At 39.5% G+C, this 21,624-nt stretch overlaps 1 protein-coding gene and 1 long non-coding RNA gene across 3 annotated transcripts in view; both read right to left on the bottom strand.

Annotated features, from left to right (window-relative positions):
* LOC139953820 (low-density lipoprotein receptor-like) overlaps window positions 1–15,994 on the bottom strand; it is a 48,276-nt gene extending 32,282 nt beyond the window's left edge. For both annotated transcript variants that reach the window (XM_071953390.1, XM_071953391.1), the window contains exons 1-2: window positions 15,860–15,994; window positions 10,758–10,884 (exon numbers count right to left, since the gene is read on the bottom strand). In XM_071953390.1, the coding sequence (XP_071809491.1) occupies window positions 10,758–10,836 (79 nt within the window). In that variant the 5' untranslated portion in view covers window positions 10,837–10,884; window positions 15,860–15,994. The remainder of the gene's footprint in view (window positions 1–10,757; window positions 10,885–15,859) is intronic.
* Window positions 8,254–10,149, bottom strand: LOC139953835 (uncharacterized). Its single transcript, XR_011788015.1, has 3 exons — window positions 9,968–10,149; window positions 9,237–9,396; window positions 8,254–8,678 (listed from the first exon to the last, which is right to left on the bottom strand). It is a non-coding gene; the product is annotated as an uncharacterized lncRNA (long non-coding RNA).
* Window positions 15,995–21,624: the final 5,630 nt, after the last annotated feature.

Below are 21,624 nucleotides of genomic sequence, written 5' to 3'. Positions count from 1 at the left end.
GTTTTATAAAAACTGATATATTGTTTAATAACCACATAGTTTCGAAGTGAAATGTTTTCTCAGAGTTTGCTTTGTAATTATCGAAAGCTGAATATCAGAACTTGTTTTTGCCATAACTTTTAAGGGGTGCTTTGGAGTCATGGTATTTCTCGGACGCATTGCGCGTGAAGGCAGGGTGGCCCGGGGTTTTATGACACAAGTAATAAAGGAAAGATGTAAGTTTGGTAACCACCCCTTAAAAGTTATGGCAAAAAAACTTATTTATTTACAACTACCTACAAGAAAACAATCACAATAACTTTCACTATAACCACTGGCATAAAAATTAAATCAATAAATGAGAAGTATTACACTATTACTAAATCCTTAATTATTTGATATATTGAGTCCTACCCGCCACCAATTAAGTTATTTTGTTTCCGGCTGTGAGTAGAGTGGATTGGGACCGTCCGGTGTTGTGCCAGTGGAGGTATTATTCATATTAAAGGAACACGTTGCCTTCGGGCTGCGCTTTGTTGGGCGTTTTGGGGCTATGACAAGCGTTTGATGTAAAATGATTACGGTTGGAAAGATGTTAAAAAAGTAGAAGACAATGATCTACACAAACATGCCTTAGAATTGCTTCACTTTTGCTAACTTTCTCGAAACAAAACGCTCCGCCATTTATGGGGGTCAAGATTTTGACTCCCATAAATGGCCGCCAAATTCACTAGTCTTATTTCCAGTCGCAGCCGTTGAACTATACGACTGAGCAATTATTAACAATTTTACGAACCCATTTGTATCTATCTCTTCCTCGATGGTTACTCCAACAACAACAAAACAGTTCATGAACAAAAATAAAAGGGCCTACCTTAAGTTAACTTTTTATTAATCTATCTAAGCAGCAAGTTCAGCCCACGTCCCGGGGCCGAGCGGCTGCCGTCCAGCGGGCCATCAGTCCCCGCGGCCAGACCTCCCCAGACGCAGTGAACTCCCCGTTCTTGCTCGTACGATGTAGGATTTTAGCGGGGCCAGTCTAGTAATGCGAACACTTTGTACACGGAAGAATGTCTAGTACCCGTATACTAACTAGCGAGTGGAGTTGAAAATGGACGTGTCATGACCTCCCACACCAAAACTACAGCTAGAGAGTTCATCCTCTCAATAAAACATCTGCTCAGACATGCAGAGGCGTTTACCGCGTAAGTATAGTATGCAATTGCGAGTCACATAGGCCTATACCCCACAGTTCGTTTTTAGATACAAAATTACAGGGACTTTACTTCTCTGTCCTTTCTCTATGCTGTTTGCATGTACCTATGTAGAGTCACAGGGCAACAGGACAGTGGTGTCTATTACTAATACTAGTCCATCGCCATAGGATAGATGATGTCACTTGTCTTATTTGCCAACATGATCCTTTCTTCGGGGTATACATTCATTATTTTATAAAATAATGTTTATGTCTATTATGGGGATGTAATTCCTTGACCTTGGTCTTGGACAGTACTATTTGAGGTAGCTCCTGTTTACATTGCTCAGAATCATTTGACAGCAAAATTTACGGTGCGATGCATCTGAACAGGGTGCACATACTGCAAATGGTAGTTGGCAAGGAAAGCTAAAATAAATTAATACTCTTGTCCACAAAAATGAAGCTTCCATAGGTCTTTTTCAAAACCACGGCATCGGCTATGGATTCGGCTTCAGACTCCGTCCCCTTGTCTGAATCCCTACGCAAAGCACGCTCAGTATTGTTCAAACATCTGCGGGGCCAAGCTAGCCCTAGCTGAATCCAAAGCCAAAGCCGTGGTTTCGAAAAGGGCCATAGTCTAGAAGAACTCTTTTCAAAAATTACAAAACAAAATCAGAAACGGGGAACAATTTTATTAATTTGTAACATTTTTGTATTGATACTTGATTCCCAGGTCACAGTGAAAGTTGGGTGGTGATGTGATTATTGAAGCCGGTATGGACAAGAAAGAGTACACGTACATCAAAGAAGTTTTCCAAGCACGGTTAGATGACAACCGGCTTCTTCGCAGGACAGGAAAACTCTGCTAATTAGGCCTGGGCGACCAGTGAAAATTACTAATCGACTAGTCGCACCTCCATCCAATAGTTGCGACTACGACACTAGTCGCAACAAAATTTTAATTATCACGATGCACTGTGGCAATGTGTGCCGCAAGCACAATATAGTCTAATTCAAGCGGAAAAGATTGAAGATTTGTGTCACTGATGTCCGACTGTGTTCTGTAAGTAAATTATGTTGTCATGAATAGTCATGAGCGACTAAATTGGTTCACCAAACAGGGAGACGCAATTTTTTTTAAACTATTTTTGTAGCACGTTTAACCGAATAGTTGAAAACAATAGTCGCGACTCGACTCAGGATTCAATAGTTGGAGTGCGACACTAGTCGCCCAGGCTTACCGCTAAGGGTGCAAGGATGGCCTCTACCCGCAACCGCCATCCCCCCCCCCCTGTAGCATAGCGCCCTCTATTGACTTGTTGTCATACAGGTTTATTATTCAAAGGTTAAAGTTCAGAGGTGAATAAAGAACAAGGATCCATCTTGATTCACGTTGCAACTCAAACAACTACGTCTTATAGCTTCCATATTTCTCTGCCTTTGTTTCGAAATATTATAATGGCGACGAGGATGGGATCTGTTTCAACTCACAGCGTAATCATCATCTGTCGAGTGCTCTAATTTCAAGGCGATCCCAACAAACAAAAGTGAGATTTCGGGACATTTTTCGGTCGCACTCCTGAACTGAATGCTGAACATTTATTCACAGTCATCACACACGTGTTTATCTGGACACGTCGTAAGCTAATCGGCTAATCATGGCATCTAACATGCCAACCCTGGCTCCGTTCGACCCCTACAGTGAACCTACCGCTCTCAGTGTCAAATGGGAGAAATGGCTGAAACGTTTTGAAGGAGCTATGGTCGGATTCAACATCACTGGAGCTAAAAGAAAGCGAGCATTACTTCTACATTTCGGAGGTGAGCAACTTCAGACTGTTTTTGATACACTTTCTGACACGGGCGATGAGAATGATTATGAAAAGGCCCAAGAAGCTTTGACAACTCATTTCGTTCCAAAACAGAACCCTATATATGAGACCATCCTTTTCAGGCGCCTGACTCAGAATCCAGAGGAAAGTGTAGATCAGTTTTGCACTCGACTTCGAGTGCAAAAGAAATGTGACTTCTCTGATCTCAATCGTGAACTGCTCACACAAATCATTACGGGATGCTCTTCAAAAACACTTCGCCGACGAGCGCTTGAGAAGCTTTACACACTATCACAGTTGCTAGAGCTTGCTCGATCCCTTGAGTTGTCAGAAAAGAGGGCTGGCGGCGTTGAAAATCACACCGAAAGCCATCAAACCGTTAACAAAATTTCAAAGCGACCGTCGAGTCAAACTCCCAGCAAGGGCAGATCTACCAATCGTGACAATGCAAACAAGCAGTGGAATGACAAGCCGAAGCAATGCTTTTTCTGTGGGGGACAATACCCACATGATAAAGATTGCCCAGCCAAAGGAAAGGAATGCAACTCCTGTGGTAAGCTCAATCATTTTTCGTCGGTTTGTCGGTCCTCTCAAAGCCAACAAAAACCATATAACAACAAGCCACGTACGGTCAGGAATGTAGATGAACACAATGCATCATCATCTTCCGATGATGAGTACGTTTTTGCAATTGATTCAACCTCGCGAAAGCCACATGCAACCATTTCCATTGAAGGTTCTAAAGTGACTGTCATTATCGACTCTGGATGCCCCCGCAACCTCATCGACAAATCCACATTCAGTCGTATCTCACGCCACAAGTCACTAACTCTCAGGAAAACACACATACGCCTCTATCCATACGGCGTGAAAGAGCCACTGCCCATACTTGGTAGGTTTACAGCACTCCTTGAAACAGGAAACCACTTCATAACAACCGACGTTTTTGTTGTTGACAACCAAGCTGGATGTCTCCTTGGCCTCCAAACAGCCCAAGATTTAGGTCTTATTACCATCAATGATCCGGTTAACAACATCACTGATCATAACAATAATGACTTTGCCACTTCCTACCCAAACTTGTTTGCTCCACGCATTGGCAAACTAGCAGGAGTCCAGGTACAACTCCACATCAATGAATCTGTACCCCCTGTCGCTCAAAGACATCGCAAAGCCCCTTTCCACCTGAGAAAACAAATTGAAAAACAACTGAAAGAACTTGAAGACCAAGACATCATCGAGGATGCAGTTGGTCCCACTCCATGGGTATCCCCTATAATCGCAGTCCCAAAACCACACAGCCCTGACAGCATACGCTTGTGTGTAGATATGAGAGCTGCAAACAAAGCAATAATTCGCGAACGCCACCCAACACCAACTATGGATGAGCTTATCGCTGAACTCAATGGATCACGAGTATTCTCAAAATTGGATCTCCGCTCAGGATACCATCAGCTTGAACTATCACCCGAAAGTCGGTATATAACTACATTTGCTACACATGTTGGACTCAAGCGATACAAAAGACTAAACTTTGGCATTTCATCCGCTAGTGAAGTCTTCCAAAACACAATTCGGCAAACCATCGAAGGTATACAAGGTGTACTCAATGTCTCAGACAACATTCTTATCCATGCCCCTACCGTCGAGGAACATAACAAACGGCTCCACCTGCTTCTGGAGCGTTTACAACTAAAGGGCCTAACTGTTAACAACGAGAAGTGTCAGTTCGCTCAGCCACGTATTCACTTCTTTGGGCTCGTCTTCAGCGGCAAAGGTGTCTCCCCGGACCCCGCAAAGGTTGATGCTATCAAAAACGCCAGTGACCCACAAAGCCCGGCTGAGGTCCGCAGCCTACTCGGTATGGCAAGCTATAGTTCGCGCTTCATACCAAACCTGTCAACCATAACTGAACCCCTTCGAGTGCTGACAGAGAAAAACACAAAATTCGAATGGAATGCAACACACCGCAATGCTCTTCAACTGCTTAAAGAATCACTCTCACAGGAAGCAGTCGGTGCATACTTTGACCCAACTAAAGATACTGCAATATGGGTTGATGCTAGTCCGGTTGGTCTTGGCGCAATGCTCACACAAACAAACAAACACGGACAAAGTAAAGTGGTGAGTTATGCAAGTCGTGCGCTCACTCCAACTGAACAACGATATAGCCAAATCGAAAGAGAGGCACTAGGCATAGCTTGGGGTGTTACTCGCTTCCACATGTATGTATTTGGACAAAAATTCACAATCGTCACCGATCATAAACCACTTGTACCAATATTCACAAAGCCACAGGCAAATACATCTCCAAGGATACAAAACTGGCTGTTAAAACTCCAGTCGTATGACATGTCCGTTATTCACTGTGCTGGGAAGGACAATCCAGCGGATTACATGTCAAGACATCCTATCGCAAACTCTGAATCCAACAACCTCTCTGTAGAAACTGAGGAGTTTGTCAACCTGATCGCACACCACTCCACCCCCAAAGCAATAACCCTTGAAGAAATCCGTCAAGAAACTGCCAAAGATCTATCACTCCAATCCTCCATCCAAGCATATCGCGCTGGACAATGGTTCAAACTCAAAGAAAGCTACCCCGCCATATGGGCTGTTCGCGAGAACATCACAGTGACAGACTCCGGAATAATATTGCGCGAGCAACGTATCGTCATCCCCTCCACTCTGCAACAGCGTGTTCTCAGTCTTGCCCACTCTGGTCACCAGGGAATATCAAAAACAAAGTCGCTACTCCGTGAGAAGGTGTGGTTCCCAAATATTGATCAGAAAGTTGAAGAACTTGTTAAGCACTGTCTCGCATGCCAATCTTCCACTCGAGAGCACAAACGCGAACCCTTGTCAATGACGGAGCTTCCCGCATATCCATGGCAAAACGTCAGTGTTGATTTCTGTGGACCATTCATCTCCGGAGACTACCTTCTTGTGTGCATAGATGATTACTCCAGATTCCCATGTGTTGAAATCTTACGCTCAACATCAGCTCGCGCTACGATTCCCATCCTTGACAAAATCTTTGCATCACATGGCATTCCCGAAGTCGTGAAAACCGATAATGGACCCCCATTCAACAGCGCAGAATTCAAAACCTTCTCCGAATATCTTGGTTTTCGCCACCGCAAAATAACTCCACACTGGCCTGAGGCAAATGGGCAGGCAGAAAATTTCATGAAAACGCTAAAAAAAGCTGTGCGCTGTGCTGAGGCAGAAGGTAAGCCATGGAAACAAGAACTTTGGACATTTCTCCGTGCATATCGCTCAACCCCGCACTGCAGCACAGGCACTGCTCCGGCGGCTGCACGCTTCGGCCGCAACATCAACACACTGATTCCGCAGATACACAACTCTTCTCACGACCAACAGCTCAACTTTCGCCAACGGGATGAGTTAGCAAAGCAGAAAATGAAACAATATGCTGACAAACGCCGTCACACAATACCATCGACTATTGCTGTTGGTGACACTGTTCTCGTCAAAAACTTTCACACGCTCCGCAAAACAACCCCTCCCTACCACCCTCGCCCTTATACGGTCACTGATAAAAAGGGCCCAATGATCACTGCTCAACATGACCACCATGTTGTAACTCGCAACGTCTCCCATTGCAAGAAATTCGTGGGAAAGGAGGAACCTACACGTACGCCATCAGTTGAACAAGAACAAGCCCCATCAGCGAACTCAAATAGACCCTCTCGCGACAAACATGCTCCGATTCGGTTCAAAGACTATGTGTAACTCCCGAATAGTAAAGGACAACAAATAACAAAAATGACTCTGAACTGTTGTAGGATTCTGCTATGAAATTTTATTTCTTTTACTTCTCTTGCTCTGCTAAGCCTTAAGCCGTAATCTTCATGAGCAAAACAAAGAAACTGGAGAACCTTCCTTTTTACATTTTCTTTGCCCTCAACCTTTTTCTTTTAACAACTTTAGAAAGTTTGGCTATGCATTCTCCCAATTGATTTGGTTTAAATTTTTATCTAAAACAAAATCATTAACATTTTCTATCTTGAAAAAGGGGAGAGATGTAGCATAGCGCCCTCTATTGACTTGTTGTCATACAGGTTTATTATTCAAAGGTTAAAGTTCAGAGGTGAATAAAGAACAAGGATCCATCTTGATTCACGTTGCAACTCAAACAACTACGTCTTATAGCTTCCATATTTCTCTGCCTTTGTTTCGAAATATTATACCCCCCCCCCCCCAATACCACCACCACCACTACTACCAACAGAACTTGTAGCAAAACACAAATCCAGATTTTCCACTTCTTAAATTTAATTTCCATGTAACTTTCCACAATTTGGCTACAAAATTGTCTGTACAGGTGTGCATAAGATATAAGGTCAGTGCATTATTAGCATTATTGGCAAGTTCTAGAGTTTGTATGTAATCAAAGAGAATCTTTGTCACAAATTAAGAGGAACTTTATAAAAAAATGTGGACAATTTATTTAATGTTTTTACAATTCACAGCAGTACACTAATTAAATTTGTCCTTTGCCAAAGAACACTATAGTCCCATGCAGTATCCTTAGTATAGTTGGTGTATCTCCTCAATATTTATGCATACAATAATAAACATGTGACAATTTGGGCTAAATTTGGCAATATAAGCTGCAAGAAACAGTGAAAGAAAAACACCATTGCAGTATAGAAACAAGTCCTTTGACATGCCTCTCATCATGTAGACTTAATCAAGTGAGTTTTATGATCACAAATTAGTAATTACCAACATCTAAGGTATAAAGTCCCTTTAGAGAGACCAATGCCTTAGATCAAGTGATTTGGTTGTAAAATGCATATGGTTAGAAAGGATGTTTTAAAAGTAGAATAGAATGATCAACACAAGTATGACTTGCAACTCGGTGGTTTTCCTTTAAAACTTTTACTTATTCGAACTAACATGGTCTGCTAGTCAACAATATGACTAGTTCTAAAACATCATTCTGACCATGCATTTCATAACAGGCATGTGGTTGAAATCAAAATATACTTGCAAGGGTTAAGGTTAAAAATTTGAAATGGCACTGTGTTTATCAAACTTGTTGCATCTATGATCCATGTCTCTTTATGAATACAGAAAAAAGATATTTCAGATAAATTTATTTGATTACAGATTGTTTATGTTTTTGTATTTGTTGTTCTAGTGTGTTTTTTATTACAAAATATCGAAATCTCAAATAAATAATACAATAAATATGATGATTGTATAAACAATTGGCCATGTACTTCAAATTAAACTTAATGAAAACAAACTCTGCTCACATCACATTCAATGATTTGTTGACATAAGTAATGTGCAAAAGAAAATAATAATAAGTTGAAATATTGACATTGTGTGTTAATTTATGAATAAGAATCTACTTGTTGAAAACAGGAAATATTGCCATTTGTAAAACCTGTTTTGCATAAATCATGTGTACATGAAAGTTGAAACTATCTGGAAATATATCCCTGATTTTACAAACAGTAACTAGGTAGTGTTACTCTATTTCCAGTACCATTCTGACACAACACATGTTGTCTGTGAAGGCTGGCTGGGTGGCAAAGTCATTTGTTGTGTACATCATGCTCCCCTGGTGTACATGTCATTCCTGTGATGTCGTGCCAACTCTAATGGTGGTCCAGAACAAGGTGCCTCAAGATCTTTTCAAATATAAACACAAACATTTTTGAAACAATTAACAAAATAAAAATTGGTTATTTGTACATGTATATGGAATATAAAACCCATGCACTTGATGTTGATTCATTAAAGTGACATTTTTGCAAATATTACCTACCTGCAGCCGCAACTGCGTGAGTCCACTTGCGCAATTTTAATGGCGCAAGTTGCTCTATAAACGTTGCACAAGTGGACTTACGCAGTTGCATAAAGTTTTGTGAAATCGGCTGCTGGTCAAAGACATGATGTTATTAAAATTTGGGATGTGGCTGTTCAGTGTAAAGTTTTTTGGTAATGCAACGTTGGCGAAGGAGGCTGTTTACAAGTAACTACAATGAATGAAAGCTTAAATTTGTGTTTCCTTATTAAATATTTGTTTACAGTAATTACACATTTACTTTGTTTTTCCTTTTTTTTTTGGGGGGGGGGGGCGGACAGATCAAAATATCATATAACAAAACTGGACTGCTTTGACAGTACATGTGTATATTGTTATACATGCACATGCCATTGACAGTATGAAATAATCACTCTCTTACTGCCAAGTTTGAGAAGCATTCATCCGGCCTTTGTTTGCAGCATGACCTCTCCTGTTATGTTGGCATCTCCCTACAGTTGGTACAAACACACCAGCTTGGTTGGGTTAGATGAGGTCTCCAAGATGTTTACGCCAAGTCCTGGCATCTGCTCACATAGTACCTTCAACAAGAAATTCATAACCATTGATATAACTTATTAGTTCTCGACAATTTTATTTTTTATTGTTTGAAAGGTCACACTTCTTTGAAAGAATTCGGGTTGACTTGGGTACGAGTTGACTTGGGTACAATATTTTGGGTAAACTGTTAAAAATATACAAAAACATTTAATAAATCTGTACTATTTAGTATTTTTAAAATGTATTTCTACAATTTTTACAAAAGTCCTCCCCTTCCCAGCCAGATAAACGACTCTTTTAATTGTAGCATCAAAGTAAATTAGGGTAAATTATGCCAAGTCATTAGGACGCTGGACACTCGATTCAAATCCCCACTCCCATCTATGCACCGAGTGAATAGATCTACAAAATTACATGTAATCTAGTCATAGTACATGTACATTTATGTACTCTCACAACTCAGTGTTGCGGCTGTCATGGCTGTGAATTTACGTGTCACGTCCACAATAATAACTAACAATAACATTGCATTGGGTATAAACAATCACGGTCCGTTCTCTCTCTCTCTCTCTCTCTCGTCGGCTAGTCCATGTCCCACTACATTATTCTTACCCTGATTGGCGAGGTGTCCATTCCTTCTTTTTGGACGTGTCTTCAATCATCTCTTTGCGTAGAGCAATGAGCTGAATCTGTGTTTTTCGGCGATCCATTTTGACAGCAAAATGGTGTGTTTACATTTCACACAACGTCGTATGGTAGAGAACGGTATGTTACCTCGTGTTCTTCTGGTAGGTTTACCAGGCTATTGGCTACGGTGCCAGCCTAACTGCTGTGCATCGCGCATAAACGGACGATCGTTTTGACGGCTTGAAAAACGTATATATTTCGCGGGCCATGTTTCGGGGTCAGAGGTCAGTGTTTTTTTTTTTTTTAATTACCATTCACTAATTACAACACATTAAATGTGTTTTATTGCAAGAACAACTCTTAATAAGTATAAGGAACACCCTCAAACGTAAAATTTTGTGAAATCTGAAGGCAACGTGTTCCTTTAATATTGTTAATGTTAATATTGTTATTCTTATCATCGTTGTCTTTACCATTTCTGTCTTTGTTCTAATTGTCTGTCTGTGCGTTCTTGTTCCTGTTTAGGTTATGTTTGTCTGTCCCTAACTGTAAGCATATCAACACAGGCCTCGGCTTCAAAATTATTTTATTTTATTTTTTCCCAAAAGCAACAAAGGACATACAGATACAACAAAAGATGATGCCTCCATACTTAAATAATCTCTGACTTATAAAATAGCATTGTTTAATGGGTACTCCTGTATAAATTTTGTTTGTACTGTTTTCATGAAGTATGGTAATAAATGTAAGTTTGAATGTGAATTTAAATACTTACCTGCTAGTGTAAAATTGCAGGTAAAAAGCAAAATAACTAGCTTCATCACCTGGCACGTAGCCTGGTAGAGACCACTCATTATGAACAGCGCCCTCTATTCTCGAGCAACAAATGCGATTCGAGTACACTAAACAAAAATCATAACAAATAATGATTAGTTTACTTTAAGTGAACGTTGCCTGTGATCGGGCGAGTTGGTCTATGAAAAGTGTTTGAAACCGTTTGTTATAAAATGCATATGGTTGGGAAGATGTTTTACAGACACTGGACACTGTTGGTAATTGTCAAAGAATATAGTCTTCACACATGGTGTATCTCAACATATGCACAAAATAACAAACCTTTGAAAATTTGAGCTCAATCGGTCCTCGAAGTTGCGAAATTTAACGAAAGAAAAAACACCCTTGTCGCACCATGGTCACACGAAGTTGTGTGCTTTCAGATGCTTGATTTCGAAACCTCAAGTTCTAAATCTGAGGTCTCAAAATCAAATTCGTGGAAAATTTCTTCTTTCTCGAAAACTACGTTACTTCAGAGGGAGCCGTTTCTCACAATGTTTTATACTATCAACCTCTCCCCTTTACTCGTAATCAAGAAAGGTTTTATGATAATATTTATTTTGAGTAACTACCAATAGTGTCCACTGCCTTTAAAAGTATAATATAATGGCCCACACAAATATGCCTCGAACTTGCACGGTTTTCCTTTTATTTTGCGAACTATTTTGTGGTGAATATTACATTCTATTTTTAAAACATCTTTCCAAACACATTTATAACAAACGGTTTCCAAACGCTTTTCATAGACCAACTCGCCCGATCAAAGGCAACGTTACCCTTTGTTTGACGTGTATCTTCTTTTACAATGCGAACGGGTCGCATGACAAGAGCTAGCGATGACTAGAGCAAGCAAGTCGAAACGTAGACTTGGTTCAAGACTCTCCTGGATTTGTCACAACAGGGCGCGCTATCACCCCAACGCGCTATCAACCACAAACCGCTATCACCCGAGCACCGCTGTCACCCGAGACCCGCTATCACAGGAGAGTCTTGGCACATTCGTTAAATCTCCCCACCCCCACCCCCCCCCCCCCAAAAAAAAAAAAAAAAAAAAAAAAAAAAAAAAGGGGGCGGGCTCTGCGGGAAACCTACGCACGCGCATTATGTTTTTCCCGTTTTTTTTTTTCTTTTTTTTTTTTCTTGGGGGGGGGATTTAACGAATGTGCAAAGGCTATCCTGTGATAGCGGTTCTCGGGTGATGTTGGGTTTTATAACACCCCTTGCAAAGATTCTGCCTGCTCATTGGTTTAGAGCGCGTCACATGACATGTCTTAGTTTTGCTACACGACGGCCGTCGGTTTGCCATGCGCTAGTCCGAAGACTAGCACATGGCGCCGTGCGCTAGTCCGACAGACTAGCACACGGCTTGCAGTACCCAGACGTCCGTTGCGTGTACGAGTATGATAAATTAATAGTCTGTAACCATTTCGGATTGCACGACACGACATGCAACACATTCAGCAAAAGTGTTTGCAATCTGTATTCGCGTCGTCCGTGGATTGTAGCATTCAGGTCTGTAACTTAATAATAATAGTACAGTATTTAGCAATGTTCGGGGTGTTATAAAACAAATATTGACTGCTTTTACTCGTGCAATGGTTAAAAACTATGACTCCCGAGGTGATCCCCGGAGCGTTCTATTTTCCCTCGGCTTCGCCTCGGGAAAACAGAACGCTACGGGGATCACCTCGGGAGTCATAGTTTTAACCATAGCACTCGAAGCAGTCAATATTTGTATACTAGCGCGTTGGGGTTGATAGCGCGCTCTCTTGTGACAAATCCAGGAGAGTCTTGAACCAAGACTAGTCGAAACGTTGAGACCAATAAATTGGAGAACTCACTTCGTAGTGCAGTTTATAACGATCAAAGCTATAAAGTGGGGTGTCGTGGGTTAGTGGATAAGAGCACCGAACTCAAGCTCTGATGCTTCTGTTCATCAGAGTTTGGGTTCGAATCCCGGTCGTGAAAATGACAATGCAGCATCAGCACATAAGAAACCCTAGCTAAATTGCGTGGATTCGGGGAAACGTTTGAATTTGAATGCGTGTTAATGAAACTTTATGACTTTTGACGAATTTGCCCGGGAAAGTGCAATGTTTTAGTTCTTCATGTTCTGTATTTATTCGAGTGTTTAATTTTGTTTTCTCTCAACTTGTGATTGAAAACTCCGATTTCATTTTCATGTTTTATTTATGGAACTTGTAATGTAATATATATTTTCCCACTGATGTTCCCCAGCATAATAATGAATCTGTTTTAGTGTTGTACGTTTCTTGAAGTGATTTCCGCTGTTTATCTTGGACATTAATAAATACATATCTTTTTTTTTTTTTTTTTTTAACTTCTTCTCATATCTTTGTTCCGCGGCCCTACAACAACAACAAACTCTTCTGTTTTATGACATGTTTGCTGCAATGCATGTTCTAGAATGTGTTGTACTTATTCTGTTGTTGGTTGTGAGGCGTTGTCTTCTTTATATTATTTGTAGTATTATTATTAATTAACATGTGCTTCTATAACTTGTTGACGAAAGTTTCGATTTCAATTCAATGCATTAAACTCAAATAGACATTTTATGTCCATACTTCCATATCAAAATATCAACAGTTACGGAGTAATGCAAAAAATTATATCATTAAAGGAAAACGTTACAGAATTGATAAGAAACAAAAATCGTGAAGATCACAGATTTACATAAAACTTACATGATCCAATGATGATGATAGTAGAAAACATCCCTTGAAATATTACTGTCTGAAATTTCATATTTGACGAGAAATAAATAATCTAATTTCGCGTTTTTTATTATTAATCTTATCTTTTTTTTCATCGATGCAACGCAAAATTTGTAATCGGTTTTTCACTATTCTCTCGTGAGCCAGATGGCCGATCGATCTCGAACTTCTACAGGTTTGTCAGTTTATGTATATAGGGCATTACATAAAGTGCTTACACTGCCAGCAAAACCAAGTCTGTAATGATCCTTTAAGAAACAGGAAACACCGATGTAATAAATAGAGTATGGGCCGCTTTGAAAAGCAGAAGCTTGTAAAAAGGAAATCAACTCAGACAGACAAGGAAACAAAACACAGACATACATGTTTTCATGTTTTTACAGAACTTGTAATGTAATAATTTCTGCTAATGATCTTCCCCTAATTTAGATGTTTTTATAGTCTTTTAGTTCCTTTTAATGTATTCCATTGTCTGTATGCGACATTTATAAATACGTCACCAAGAACAACTGTTGATAATGATAGCCGTCTTTGCTGCCGCTACAGGCACTGGACACATTTGGTAAAGACCAGTAATTTCACTTTGTGTGTGAACGTTTTGGTAATCGAATTTACAAGAGAATAATAGAGAAAAAACACCCTTGTGCACAACTGTGTGGGTTTTTGGATGCATAATAAAAATAAAACATTCGTGGTGCACTTGCTCTGTATGCTTCTAGATGCATAAAAAATGCTTCAGCTGAAGTATGTTATTCATTGGGTGATGATTTACCCCTCTATCAAAAGCTACGTTACTTCAGGACAAGCCATTTCTTAGAATGTTGTAACCAAGTTAGTTTCTTAGGTAACAACTTTTTTGAGTAATTACCAATAGTGTCAACTGTCTTTAAAATAAATAATACAAATACCAGTTGCAAACACCGGGTGTTAAACGTGACACAACCTTTTTAGTCATATACGGATACCCAAACACCACATGATATTAAGTTAACACCAAGGTAGTTGGATTTAAAGAAGGGTTCATTTTAACACACTCTTTATTTTGTTAACTCTGATTCTCTTTAACAACACACAGATCGTCAATTTTAACACTCCAGTTTTTGCAGCGTGGTGATCCTATGACTATGTATGTTCACAAACAAAAGTGCTGTTCGTTTAAAAATACTCTTTATTGGTAGTTGCCTCCACACGAACAACCGAGAACCAATCGCAAGCACTAATAATAACCGTATTTATAACGCGCCTTTTGCCAAAGTATACAAAGCGCCAGGTATTACTACTGCAAGGAGTGGGGTGAATTTTGAGATATAGAAGACCTAATCCTTAGCACCATGTAGTGGTTTTACAAGGTGCTGTGGCGCAATATGCTGCCAATCCAGCCAGGAACACCGGGGCGAGCCCCTTCGATAAGTGCACTGGGTTCTTTTACATGCGTTTACACAACACATGGGACCAACGGCCTTACGTCCCATCTGAAGGACGAAACAATGGTTATGTGTCTTGCTTAAGGACACAAGTGTCACGGCTGGGGATACGAACCCACACTCTGCTGATCGGAAACACCAGCGTTTGAATCCGGTGCTCTTAACCGCTCGGCCACGACACTCCCAAATCATAACATTATTTAAAAACCTACAAAACATTGAACGACCGTCGAAAAGGGGTATTGTACATTGCCATAACTGACATCTCGACAATATATTTTAGAACGGGTTACAAAAAACAAAAGCCAAGCATTCGTGTTAAAGGCAGTAGACACTAACACTACTGGTAATTACTCAAAATAATTATTAGCATAAAACCTAACTTGGTAACGAGTAACGGGGAGAGGTTGTGATAGTGTACAACATTGTGAGAAACGGCTCCCTCTGAAGTGACGTAGTTTTCGAGCAAGAACTAATTTTCCACGAATTTGATTTTGAGACCTCAGAATTAGATTTTGAGGTCTCAAAATCAAGCATCTTTTTTTTCTTTCATGTATTATCTCGCAACTTCGACGATCAATTGACCTCAAATTTTCAAAAGTTTGTTTTTTTATGCACATGTCGATATACACCAAGTGAGACGACTTGTCTTCGACAATTACCAATAGTGCCCAGTGTCTTTAAGGAACCCCGGCTGAAGTAATCTCATCTGCAGCTATACGCGCGACCTTACATACCTCTAACTGCATCTGACAAAATATTCATGTTGTTTCAAGCCATCCAATTAATGCACACACGCAGTGCGCACATCTTCAATCATTCGAGGTATGCACTTAATTAAAAAATAATTTAATCAACAACAAAATATATAAGTAATTCTTTACCTTCTTAATCCCAATTGGGAAACAGTTACCGTCACGTATCGATAAAGCAAGTTCAAAACGTAAAAATAATGAAATATCTTCAGTTGTCGGTTGTTCAAACAAGGTGGTCATCAAGCAAACTTACTCTATGCTCCGTGGACGCCAAAATGTATAATTCCTTCCTCCTCTCAAATAAATATGACTCGTGCACAATGAGGTCACTAATACGGTTTTAGATGTATAGTATGAGGGGCCGTTTATGACTAAATGAGCAAACCCATATATATAAGAGCAAAACCATAAGAGCAAACCCACATATATAAGAGCAAAACCATATATATAAGAGCAAAAGCTCCGACCAATAGAGTTGCTTTGGTCACCACCTTCCACCCCAAACTACCCAAACTTCCCTCAATTCTCAATAATAACATGCCTATACTTCACTCCTCCAGCAGGTTACACTCAGCAATCCCTAAGGTTCCCATGGTTGCATTCCGCCGCCCTAAGAACCTTGGTGACATACTAGTCAGGGCCAAACTTCCCCCAGGTACAGTCCAAACACAACCCCCGACAGATATACTGGGCTGTCACAAATGTACCCGTTCCAAATGCAGAACGTGTCTGCACATTAAGCCCTGACTTAAGGTGGAGAGTCATACCACTGGCTCTTCATACAACATCAAGACCGACTCTGAATGTAGCACGTCTAATGTAGTCTATGTCATATCATGTAAGAGATGTGGGCTACAATATGTGGGAGAGACTAAGACCAAACTTAGTCTTTGCTTTGCTAATCATGTCTCTTCCATAAAGACTAAGAAACCGTACCCAGTCTCTATCCACTTCAACAGCCCCAATCATAGTGTCAGTGATGTTGAACTTCTGGTGATTGAAGCTTGCAATGGTGATGACACACACCGCAAGAGTAGAGAATCACACTCACCTGGATTCACCAACTCAAGACAGTCAAACCATAGAGTAAGGACTGGTCAAACCCTTTGGACTTAACATAAACACTGGTGTTAAATAACTTCTCATTACCCTCCACTTCACTTCGGCCTATTAACTTATGTGTTATATATATTCTGTACATAAAGTATAATTTAATCTTGTTTAAAGTTGTTTTTATAAATTCATCACTGTAACTATCTGATGTAAGTACCCCCCCCCCTTTTTCCACAGGTCCCTCGTACCTATTTTTAAAATCATCATACCTTTGATCTTGCTATTCTTATTAATTGACCATTGTTAGTTGCATCATGATGCAACTTGCTCTCTAATCCTACCCTTTCATGTCTCCCTGCATTGTTGTCGAATAATACATTTACCACTTTTATGGTCCAGTAACCCATCCTTTCATTCCAAACATCCTTTGTCCTCGCCACTTCACTCCTATTGGTTCATAGCCACCAATATTGTCTCTGAAATAGAAACTTTGATTGGCTGTTATTTTCCCGCTTCTTTCTGGATCCTTTCCTTAATCCCTTTCCCCCTCTCTTTTTCTATAAATGGATATGTATTTGTTTGTACTTGTTTTATGCCTCTGAAGAAGGTCCGGATTGGATAGAAAGCTAAGGCCATCTACCCTATTCATTATAGGAGCAAAACTATATATAAAGGAGCAAAACCATATATACATAGGAGCAAACCCATAGATATAGGAGCAAACCCATATATATAAGAGCAAACCCATATATATATATATAAGAGCAAAACCATATATATAAGAGCAAAACCATATATATTAGAGCAAAACCATATATATAAGAGCAAAACTATATATAAAGGAGCAAAACCATATATATATATAGGAGCAAACCCATATATATAGGAGCAAAACCATATATATAAGAGCAAACCCACATATATAAGAGCAAACCCATATATATAAGAGCAAACCCATATATAAAGGAGCAAACCCATATATATAAGAGCAAACCCATATAAGAGCAAACCAATATATTTAAGAGCAAAATGATAAATGTAAAATGATCAAAACAAATATTCAGAAGACCACCGAAAATATATAGAGGATCAACGGCAAATATATATAAAGGACCAAAAACCTCAAATATTTTTGTCAATGTTGACTTTTAAGCCAGACATTCTAGCAAAGGCCGCAAGTATTTCAAAGGACTTTTCAAAGGAGCCTTCTGAGCCGTCTAAAAAAAGAACTGTATCATCAGCATACTGGGAAAGTCTGAATTCACAACCGCTAACCATTATGCCTTTAAGCACTTAGTCTTTTCGGATCAACATTCCGAACACTTCTGCACATAAAAGGAATAGGTAGGGGCTCAAACCGTCACCCTGTCTACAACCTCTTCCAATCTTAAAAGATTCGGAAAGAGAACCATTCACAAGAACGGAAGCTTTCGCCCCGCTATAAAAAACACTGAACCATTTCTGAATGGAAGGGCCAAAATTAAATTGTTCAAAAACCTTCAAAATGAAACTGTGTGAAACTGAATCAAAGGCTTTTTCAAAATCAATTAACAAAAACATACCGGGAATATTATTGTTTTCTGTAAAATTAAGCAGGTCGTACATCAGCCTAATGTTTTCTCCAATATACCGGCCACTAAGAAAACCCTAAGAAAACTAATGCGGTTTGGATTGGTAGCAACAAAGGGCGTAAGAAAGGGATTTGTGAGCACATCAAAGTCAACTGGGTTTTGGCTGAAAACTCTTTCAGAGCCCTTGGTATAGACTTTAACACTAATCTTGCTAGTATGGTGAATTTGAACTACACCAAGGTCATTTCTGCTATTAAAAGTTTAATTGAGCAGTGGTCTAAACGTAACCTAACGGTGCTGGGGAGAGTTACTGTAACAAAGTCGCTCCTTTTATCTAAGCTTACTTTTCTTATTTTAACTCTTCCCAACCCGCCTAGCAATGTTATCAAAGAATTAGACTGTATGTTCTATAACTTTATATGGAAAGGGAATGACCGTGTGTCCAGGAACCAGATGATTCAAGGCTATAGTCATGGAGGAGTTAAAATGATTGACATGCATTCGTATATAAAAGTCCTTAAGGTCACCTGGATCCGCAGATTTCTAAGTTCAAATAACTTGGGTTGGGTCACTCTTTTTTTGAAGATTTCGAACATTCATGATCCTCTAGCACTCGAGGGAGGCCACCAGGCATTGCTGATCTATTTAAAAGGGGCCGCAAATCAAAACCATTTTTGGATTGATGTTCTTAATGCTTGGTGCAGCTTTGTTAAGTGTCACGTACCTGCCAGTCAAATTGACGCTTTGAAAAATGTGTTGTGGCATAATCAGAATATTATGTTCGGTAACAAAAACATTAACTATAAACACTGGGCCAAAAAGGGTGTGAACTTCGTGTGTGACATTTTTGACACGCAAGGTGTGGCTCTTTCTCTTGTGGCATTTCAAAGGAAATTCAGGGTCAGAACAAATTTTTTAGAGTACGGGGGCGTGGTCAATGCAATCAAACATTCCTTCCGTAATGTACTGAATGGAGAAACCACAGAAATTGCTCGCCCTTTTTTACCATTTAATTTTGAGACTTTGTTGATGGATATAAAGGGCTCCACCCGTCTGTACAGTGTTTTCACCTCCAGCAAAAAAGTTGTGCACAAGTTTATTGTTAAATGGGAAGAAAAAATTGGCGTGATTTTTCCGATTCCTCAATGGCACATTTTCTGTGGTTTACCCTTTAACTGTACATGTGACACCAAGTTACGTTGGTTCCAGTTTAGATTGGTGCATAGAATTTTGGGTGTAAATTCCTTTCTTTCTAAAATTGGTCGGAAGAATTTTAATCTGTGTACTTTTTGTAAAAGGGAAGAAGAGACACTAGTCCACTTGTTTTGTAATTGCAAGGTGTCTCTGTATTTTTGGCGTCAGATAAAACACTGGTTGACTAATACACTGAACATTGACATTAATTTTGACAACACGACTAAGCTGTTTGGTGTCCTTAATAGAAAATGGTCTGCTCTCAATTTAATTCTCATTCTTTGCCGTTTTCATATTTATCGGATGAAGATGAACGACAGAAAGCCTTCATTTGTTCTTATCAAAAAGGAAATAAATCATTATTTTGTAATGGAAAAAATGATCTTTGTTAAGAATAACAACTTAGATAAGTTCAATACCAAATGGGAGCCTTTTGTATTGCTATGTACCAACTAAATGCCTTGCATAATCATCAAACTTCCTGTTTTTGCAATTTGCCATTTCTCTCTTAGTATCGTTCTATAAGTAGTTGGTTTTACCAGTAGTTTGTGTAGCTTTGTACATTGAAGAAACTTGAATAAATTTCCCCCTCCAGGGAAAAAAAAAAAAACCTCAAATATAAATGACAAACACAAATATATTTAACAGCTCTATATTGGACGTAGTTTCATATATATAAGACATGTGCACCCATATATATAAGACATAAAGTCTCATACAAAGGACGTCAACAGCCGTCAAAGGTTAAAATCGGAACGAAAATCATTGAGCCGTAAATTCAGCCTTTGTCTGACACTTGGTAATCATTGCGCACGCTTCACTGGAAATGGGAAAGGGAGAGGGGGACCGACACGTCGCGACGGCGTGACTGACGACCGACGCTATAGCTAGCACCCGGGCTAGCTGGAAATGGGCAGACGATCCGATCTGATCAGTGTGCATGCTGCACGTACACCGACAGCGATTCCTCTCTTCAATACTATCTCCATGATACTATAGTGTAAAAACAAATTAGGATAACAGGAAAATTGTTCACAATCAAAAACTATAAATCAACTGTCCAACCTTTTTCGAAATATTCAAAGTTTTGGTTTTACGCTGTGAGGTAATCTTCAAATTTTCTGAAGCAGCACTTTAAAGGAAGAAGACGAGAGATAGTCCGCCATTTACTTTGCTAATGTATGGACGACATTGGAGCGACGTCATATGTTTTCATTACTTTCATTGGTTCTTATTCTTATTCTTATTCTTTATTTGCCCATTGCCACCTGATAAATATACACAGACACAGGGATTTGTTGTTGTAGTGAACTCTGCCAAGAGTTAATTTATTCCGTACTCTGAATTCCGTGGTAAAACACCAATTCATAATAATATAAGGGATTTCCCTTTATTTAATTCCATCCAGTGATATCCACTCATAAAGAAGTATACCAGTTCCCATTATAATACACTTTGCGACCAATTCGCAAAGGGTCCCAATTACTCACTTTGCGAACGGTAAATTTCCAATCCGCAAAGGTTCCCACTTCTTGGCGATTTGCCAAAGAAGGTACCAGACTAATTACAATTATTATAATTATAAATGCACTCATTGACTGGAGAAAACTCCGGGTCAATGAGGTTCCCACTTCCAGCGAGTTGCCAAGAAGTTACCAAATTAATCTACTTCTTTATATACAATCACATCATTTTATTACCACCATATTTATCCATATCAAATTCACATAAATTAATTTACCACTTCCTCACAGGCTATAATGCCTATTAGCTTCTTGTTTATAAGAACAACCTAAACTTACCGCCAAAGCAAATTTTGATATAAAACTTTGCCCAAACACCCCCCCCCCCTTTTTTTTTTTTTTTTTTTTTTTTTTTTTTTTTTTTTTTTTTTATCCGTCTGATTAATTTTGATGGAACCAAATGAATCATGTCTTGCCAGTACGCACCTTCCGGGAAGGGTTAATGAGATGGGGGTGTTTTACAACATGTGCGTTTTGCATCTCCCGAAGTATCTTCTTTGCATACATATTTAAATCCCAAGTGCAGCGTTTGTCTGCCCTCCTTTAACTTTAC

Source organism: Asterias amurensis, chromosome 22 (genome assembly GCF_032118995.1).
Source record: "Asterias amurensis chromosome 22, ASM3211899v1".
Lineage (NCBI taxonomy): Eukaryota > Metazoa > Echinodermata > Asteroidea > Forcipulatida > Asteriidae > Asterias > Asterias amurensis.
Note: the sequence above shows the minus strand (reverse complement) of the source record. Positions and strands in the feature narration are given on the sequence as shown.